Here is an 8,647-nt window from a genome sequence, read left to right on the forward strand (position 1 = left end):
AAACACTTGTAGTCACCTGTACTGTTTTTTTCCCCCCTTCCTCTCTTTACTCAAAATCTCATTAAAAAAATACTGCATACTGCACATTTTTAAACATTTAATTTAACATTTCTGGAAAAACTGTAAAAAGTCTGACTTGCAGTTTGCTACTAGTCGTAGATGTTGTAAACATAACATACTCGGTCTTGTCCAGAATTTATGGATTTATTAAAAAGTGCGAATATGGGAATTTTAACATGAAATTTCTGAAAAACTGCAGTAAAAATGTCAAATTTACAGTATGCTAGTAGTAATAGATGTCCTGAACACAACCTACTTCATTACAAAGATATCTTTTTTTATTAGAAAGTGTGAATATGGGACTTTTAATCAGAACAGCACACTAGTTGATATCAATGTGTTGAGCACACCTTTTTCATTCTTATTCAGATTTTTTTTTTTAGATAATTGTCTTTATACAGTTGCTCAAAGTCCAGCTATTAGGTCTCTGAAACATAGATTTTGATTATTTTTCCCATTCAAAAACATACTTTCATACCGGCATGCACTAACTTGATGCAATGGATCGCATGATTTTTACCGTAAAAACCTTTGTAAGGAGGGCATTCAAATTCAGCGTCAGATGGCTTGACCGCAGGTGGCCATAGGGGGCGGTAAATCACCAATTAATCGTAGCAACAGGATCAACGAAGAAAGCATGATGACGTCACATGGATCAACTACCGGCGCGCGGCGCGGAAGAAGCGGTGCGTGTGTGAGTTCGTTGTCGTTTCACTTGAAAATACTCTCTGGGGTAAGTGTCAGAATTAGAAACAGTCTATTTTCTCTCTGTGGGAGCTTTATGAACGAAACATACAGAAAAGAAGTATATAAAGTCATGATATACAGTAATTTCAGACTTAGCGACAGCGTTGCGCACTACTAACTAACACTAGCTAGCCACGGTTATTGTTCGCAAGGCTAATCGTGCGTTGCTGTTCGCTCATGTAAATTATCTCATCTGTCAGTGAAAAGTTATTTTATTTATTTCACGTATACGGCATTCAAAGGTGACCATTATTTTAACTAAACAATATACAACTTAAAAGCGTACCAACACCTTTGACCCATTCATTGTTATGGATATGTTTATTGACGATGCTTTTTGATATTGTATCCCCTTTCTCTGTGTGGCAGTGGTCTATGTCTCTATATTTTATATATTCTTATATTTCAGTCCTAATCCCTGAATACATTTGGACTCTGTACTTATTAGGAACATCTCTCAGTTATTGACCTGCATGAAAACTTTCCTCTGGGTCCAGCTTTCTCCATCTTTTGAAGCGTTAAACAAATGTGCTCATGACTGTACATTAATGAGGCCGATTCCATGTAACATCAGTGAAGGCTGTGTGTGTTTAATTCAGCAAAACTTAATTGGGTTCTTAACTGCATGTGTCTTCCAGAGTCATTATGGCTTCAGATGACATCGCACAACTGGCTGACGCTCTCTCCAAGACTCATGTCGGTGATGGAGAGTTGAGCTATAAAGGCCTGGGACTGAAGCTGGATGATGCAGTTTCAGGTGAGGTGCTGAACTGGGCAGCAGCGAGTGTGTTGGTCTGTTTTATTGTGGTGTCCACCGTGCACTGAAGACATCACAGGGATGTTTTACCCTGCAGACCTGATAAATGATTCTCTGTGTTTTCAGTGGAGGAGCTGGTCCGTGAGATAGAGCAGTACCAGGGACTGAGGGCTCTGCGTCTGGAGGGGAACACTGTCGGCGTGGAGGCAACACGGGCCATCGCCAAGGCTCTGGAGACCAAAGACCTGCTCCAGGTTTCCCCCAGTTCATGCTTTCCATTCCTGTCCATTAACTGTTTTTCAGTCATCTAGTCTTACACATTTTTATTGCAATAAAACAATGAACACAATACTATTTTCTTTATTTGACTCACTCAGAGATGTTATTGGAGCGACATGTTCACAGGAAGACTCCGCTCTGAAATACCAACAGCTCTGGTGAGAATCCCATCTTTAGTTTTTTTCAATTCATCACGTTTTTGGGATTTATTTGTTAAAGTCATGAAGAAGTTTTATTCCCCCCTCAGAACATGATTGTGTTTTTCTTCAGAGGTCCTTGGGCAGTTCAGTAATGATTGCAGGAGCCAGGCTGACTGAGTTGGACCTGAGTGATAACGCTTTTGGGCCGGACGGTGTGAAGGGTATCGAGCAGTTGTTGAAAAGCCCGTCTTGCCACAGCTTGAGGGAGCTGAGACTCAACAACTGTGGCATGGGGGTAGGAGGAGGAAAAGTGAGTCCACAGACTGCATGTCATTGCCACTTTGGAATAGTGAGCCTTAAGTCATGGTTTTCTAACCGAGGTGACTGGTCTGTGTCTAGATCTTGGCCGAAGCTCTGATCCAGTGCTACAGACAGTCATCATCCCACGGAGCTCCACTTAATCTCAGAGTCTTCATCGCGGGGAGGAACCGCCTGGAAAATGAAGGAGCCAGTGCTCTGGCCAAGGCCTTTCAGGTAGAGACACATTTTCCTAAAGTAATTTTGGATGTCTGCTACTAGTCAGTATAAATCCTGACTCTGTTAATGGGTAATAATATGTGTAAACACAGGTGCAATTACAGTGAAAATTAATTGTCACGGTGAATGTATCATTGACATTTTCAGAAAATGGAAACATGATACATAAACTTCGACTATTGCCGGATTTCTTTCGACAGACGGACAATTTGAGTCTGACTACACGTGTAAAGATCAATTTAGCCGTGTATGTCTGACTCCTCCTCTGTAGGTTGTGCTGTATCTCTCTATAAACTAGTGTATTAAATTAAGTTTTTCTTTTTTGTGTCATAAGATGATAGGCAGTCTGGAAGAAGTCCACATGCCCCAGAATGGTATCAACCACAAGGGCGTGGCAGCGTTGGCTTCAGCCATGCAACACAACCCAGAGCTCCGTGTCCTCAACCTCAACGACAACACCTTCACCAAGAAGGGAACAGTGGCCATGGCACAGGTGAGGCCTGTTTATTTTCACACCTTTCTCCATTAAGACAAACACAGTATGTATGTACTGTATGTGTGTTTTGATGTCTTGCAGGCTCTGCGGTGTCTGAGGAATGTCCAGGTGATCAACTTTGGTGACTGTCTGGTTCGCTCTGAAGGAGCCATTGCCCTTGCTGCAGTTTTGAGAGAAGGACTGCCAGTCCTCAAGGTGAGTTCAGTGTCAAAGTTCAGCAGTTTGTGTCTCTAAATGTCTTCTCTGTCGCCACACACTCACATATGTCTCGTTTTCAGGCGCTGAATTTGTCGTTTGGTGAGATCACTGAGGCGGCAGCGCTGGTCGTGGCTCAGGCTGTCATGGACAAACCTTACATGGAGAAGGTGGATCTGAACGGTATGTTCACGGAGTAGAATTAATTGTATAATTCCAAAGATTAAACCTAATCTGTTTGTGATTTATACAGGAAACTGTCTAGGAGAAGAAGGCTGTGAGGCTTTGAGAGAGGTGATGGAGAGCATGGATAAAGGAGACATTCTGGCATCACTCAGGTAAGACTGTGTGTGTCGTGTGAAATTCAAGCAACACTTCCACACCCATGTTTGTACTTAAGTAAGAATGTTTCATAACATTGATGTAAATGGATAGATTGAAATTAAATTATTGGGTTCCTACTACCACTAAATTATCATAAATAATCATAGTCTTTGATCTATATAATCTTCATCACTGCTTTGACCATAAATGAAAATCACAGTGTTAATTACAAAACGGATCATTAAATTTATAAATGTTTCAAATAATGAAAATGACAGTATTCCTGACTGAGGCCCACATGTAATACTTCCAACACTCACTAGGGGGCCCCAGCACACACACTTTTGGAAGCAGTATTCTTGTTGTTTACCTGCAAATTAACAGGTTAACTTCATAACCTCAGCAAATTAAGCAATTTATCTCCTTGAAATTCACTGCAGTGATGATGAGGGTGAACCTGATGACGAGGAAGAGGAAGAGGAGGAGGATGAGGAGGAGGAGGAGGAGGAGGAGGATGATGATGTGATCGATGACTCTAATGAAGACGATGAGGAAGATGAAGACATTAAGGAAAATGGTGTCACAAGAAAAGACGACAGTCCTGCTAAACATCATCACCCAGTAAGCTGACTCTAAATTTGTTTATTTGCTTATTTATTTGATCTTAGACACCTTTTGTTCAACTGACGCTCATTTGTGGAACTTATTTAAAGGACAGGCAAAAAGAAAATTGAAGTCCTGTAAACCTGTTGATACGGCATCGTGACTCTCCACCACAATCACCCTCTTCTTTTTTTTAATTAAACAATTTAACAGAAGATCTACCTGCATTTCACACTAGGCAGATGTTAAGTGTCCTTTTTTTATAACTAGGGTTCAAAATTGAACTCTTGTGTGTCATTTTAACATAATTAAGTACATTTTATTCATTAAAAGTATATTAAATAGCCTCACTGTGAGGTCTTTATTTTCAGCAACAAATGACTGAATATATCTCTAACTACTTATCTTCATTATATTGCACTTACTGGAAACTAAATGTCCTTTTGCCTCTGATTATGTGATTATGTTACAGGCCGAGATCATGTCCTTTCTCAGCAGCCCCTCAGTTGAGAAACTTCTTCAGCTTGGAGACATGAGGACAGACCTGCTGCACCAGGTGGGAATTAAAGATGACATTAAAAACAGTGGGTGTTAACTGTCTCAGCAGGATGTTGAGAGAAAACCACTGAGACTCTTTTTCTCTTTTCCAGGTTGACGTGTCTGATCCCCACAAATCCGCCGACGTCCTTCTGAAAGTTGCTTCTTTGTACGGCGAGGAACCAGAGACGAAGACAGCTGTTCTAGAAACTATTGGTGAATAAAATATCACGTCTCACCTTTACAATTTAATTTTATCTATGTGATAAAAATGGGAAGGCAGCTGCAGACCGTCTGTGAACAGCGTAGGGTAACTCTAAAAGTAATGGATTGATAGTGTAGTTTTACTAAGAAACTACACTGCTTGGCCAAAAAAAAAGTCGCCACCTAAAAAAAAAAAGGGTCACATCGTTGGACCGCCTTTAGCTTTGATTACGGCACTCATTCACTGTGGCATTGTTTCCATAAGCTACTGCAATGTCACAAGATTTATTTCTGTCCAGTGTTGCATTAATTTTTCACCAAGATCTTGTATTGATGATGGGGGAGTCGGGCCACTGAGCAAAGCCTTCTCCAGCACATCCCAAATATTCTCAATGGGGTTAAGGTCTGGACTCTGTGGTGGCCAATCCATGTGTGAAAAGGATGTCTCATGCTCCCTGAACTACTCTTTTACAATATGAGCTGGATGAATCCTGGCATTGTCATCTTGGAATTTGCCCATGTCATCAGGGAAGAAAATTGATGGAATAATCTGGTCATTAATTATATTCAGGTAGTCAGCTGACCTCATTCTTTGGGTACATAATGTTGCTGAACCTAGACCTGACCAACTGCAGAAACCCCTTACCTATTTGCTTAGTTAAATCCAGGTGGCAACTTTTTTTTTTTGGCCAGGCAGTGTATTTTAGCTGTGTATTCACACTGAAACTGAGCAGCCTCAGAGGACATTTGTGTCTTAAATGCTTCCTCTAGGTGGTTCATAAAGCTATTTTGGCTAATGGATGCATTTAAAATAGATTTAATTGGTTGTCGTTTGTTCAAATACCTGACCTTCATCCCTTTGTCCCACAGATGATGTACTGAAAAAGCTCCTCTCTGGTTCGACCCTCCAGTCTCACTGCTTCCTCACCTCACTGCTGCTTATGATGGGACTACTGAAGGTACAGTACTGCTACTGTTCCCCTCCTCCTCCGGGAGTCTGACCAAGAGTCAGTGAAACAAAGACTAAAGCAAGGACAGACTTTTTCTGAGTCGAGAAACATTTAATTATGTTAATGCACTGTGTGGATCTGGAAAAAGAAATTTTCCATGGCCAACTTATTACTGAGAATTTCACCTGCAGCAATGGATGTGTTGTGCTTAAGAGTGAACTTTGTGGGAAACACTGTATTTCACTCCTTTCATCACTGTCGTATATACGTCAAATATTGTTTTGGTCTGTGTTTTAGGGTGAAGGAAAGATGAAAAAGGTGTCACTAGTCCCTGGACATCTGCTGTGTTTGGAACATGCCGTCCAGCAGGAATATTTCCCCCGACATTATGCCTCACTGCTTCACAACTTCATGTCCAAGTAAGATGATATTATATTGTTTGTGTCTCTTTCTCTTTTTGGCCTGTGGTTTAAAGTCAAACTTCAAAGTAGAAGTGAGTTCACATGACGTTCTCTGCGGTTGTTAGTAGTATGTGGTTTTGTTTTTGTGTGATGTGAGTGATGTGTTTTACAACTAGCCGTGTTAGCCCTGAGGTGAGACGGCAGCAAACCTTAAGTTAAGGAGTCAAACCCTGTTCTCTGAAACATTACCCGCATGAAACAAATGTTGAAAGAGAACTTGAAGTGAAGGAATTGACCCCGGTTCTCTGAAACATGAGTGAGTTAGTGACATACAGAAGCAACAAATGTTGAAGGTGAACTTTGGGTAAGGGAACTTTAGGGTGGTTTCACCCTTTTTTTCCCACTATAATGCTCATGTGTTTGTTTAATTCACATTCTATTACAGATGATAATAATGATAATAATAATAATGATTCGGATTAATTTTGGCCGGGGTTTTTTTTTATTGATTTTTTTTCTGATCTTTTACTTATAAAACTTATTACACACTTGAGTTTTAGTTCTTTTTATTAACACTTGCTTTTAATCTAATGTACCTGATTTTATATACAGATGAAATTTAATTTATGTAGTACAAATATTCTTTACTTAAGAATATTTAAGTAAACTTACAATTTTGGAATTATGGAACAGTGAGTGGCAGCTTTTCTGTGTGAATCTGCAGGAACGGTGATGCTCTCCATTCCTGTGGTGCTGCCAGAGAGAAGCTGAGCTCTGCTCTGGAGAAGAGGTGCGATGAAAAACACTGATCCACAACCACCAGCACTGGAACACACACAACACACACACACTCTCTACTGACATTAATTCAAACAGGAATGCTTTACACTTGAAAAAGGGACCGCTGACAACCACTGCTCTCCTCTCTTCTGATTGTTGTATATTTTATGAAGGCATTTCCAAAACCTTCCAGTATGTCTTAATTTGTATTTTTCTACTAATAATTTGGGCTTTTATTTTTCTAGAAAATGTAGATGAAAGTAATTAAAAAAAAAAAAAAAACTTTACATGTAATAACTTGTGGGACTAATGTGGAAAAAAAACACCCACATTTGAACCACAACAATGCATCTATAGTATGTCAACGATGAAATACTATAATAACAGATGTAAGGTTTCCACTTAAATAAGAATATATATTTTTTAACTGCAGCTACAGTGTGTTATTGAAAATAAATGAGAATTTTGAATAAAAGAGCAGCTTTTATTGTTCTGCTGTATTGATAGGCTGCTAAACACGATGTTTTGTTTGTTACATTAATATTTTTAAAATTGCATAGTGGGGAAAATATTGTAGAACATTCAGGGCCAACTTTCCGGTTACAATCACCACTCTGCTGCTAATAAGGTCAGAGTACTGCATGTATCAGACTGCACCACATAACTAAAGATGGACATGAGGGTTAGATTATTTGCTAGATTATCAAAAGTTGAACAGTTAATGTGATTATTCGAAATAGCACAGAAAGATAAAATATTCTCTCAATGATTGTGAAAACAGACATTTTTACTCCAGTGATGTTCTAATTTGTGGCGCATCTGTTACCACAAGGTGGCAGCAGCAGCGAGCATTTAGTCAGTGGAGTGAGTTAATGTGTGTTTGCAGAGAGATTTAGCTCAACACAGCTGTGAACCCTGCATTACTTTCACTAGCTCTAATGGGCTTTAGAATATTCAAATAATATAATAACACCATTAAATATTCAAATAACATTTTTGTTATTAATGCCCATCCCTGGTCATAAAACTGTCCACCTCACGCGGGACCATAATCACTTCTCGTTAATTTTCCTTTTTTTTTTGATACATAATCTATATTATTACATAATATTGCTCTTAAATGACTATTTCAGTGTGTTACCTCATGTCGCATGTCGATGACGAGATTGGAACATTTAAGGGAAGTAGGGCTGGCTGCAGGAATTAATCACCTATTTTGATAATCGATTAATCTGTTTGAGTTTTTTTATAAAGCTCTCTGCTTTATCGGCCTCATAAATGTGAATATTTTCTGCTTTATTTGCCCCCTATAACAAGGAAATTATTTAAACTGAATGATTTTTCGTTGGTGGATTAAAGAAGACATTTGAGAACAAAACCATAAATTGGCCAAGAAAATAGTTGATAATTGCAGTGCTAAATGGGATGCACTTTAATGGCATTTTCTGAATAATATTTCTGTTTTGGTTACCTCGTAAGTTGTTAATTTGAATGCTATGTCTTGAAATATAACACATTTAACAAGCCTCACTCCTCGTCTCTGTGTCTGTATGTAATGTTTTTGTCTGCTCAGTAATTCCTGGGACCCCTATTATTTGTCTATATTCTGAAGAATTATCAGAGAAACTATAATCCAA

The 8,647-nt window shown here is 39.2% G+C and overlaps 1 protein-coding gene across 1 annotated transcript; it reads left to right on the forward strand.

Annotated features, from left to right (window-relative positions):
* Window positions 1-652: 652 nt before the first annotated feature.
* On the forward strand, window positions 653-8,540 carry rangap1b (Ran GTPase activating protein 1b). The gene is made up of 16 exons (XM_058622017.1): window positions 653-793; window positions 1,446-1,564; window positions 1,691-1,818; window positions 1,942-2,001; window positions 2,114-2,293; window positions 2,383-2,517; window positions 2,855-3,013; window positions 3,098-3,211; window positions 3,295-3,394; window positions 3,465-3,549; window positions 3,976-4,156; window positions 4,611-4,694; window positions 4,789-4,891; window positions 5,750-5,838; window positions 6,127-6,248; window positions 6,955-8,540. The coding sequence occupies exons 2-16, from the start codon at window positions 1,453-1,455 to the stop codon at window positions 7,037-7,039; spliced, it is 1,737 nt and encodes a 578-aa protein (XP_058478000.1). The 5' UTR covers window positions 653-793; window positions 1,446-1,452; the 3' UTR covers window positions 7,040-8,540.
* Window positions 8,541-8,647: the final 107 nt, after the last annotated feature.

Source organism: Solea solea, chromosome 21 (assembly GCF_958295425.1).
Source record: "Solea solea chromosome 21, fSolSol10.1, whole genome shotgun sequence".
In the NCBI taxonomy this organism is placed as follows: Eukaryota; Metazoa; Chordata; class Actinopteri; order Pleuronectiformes; family Soleidae; genus Solea; species Solea solea.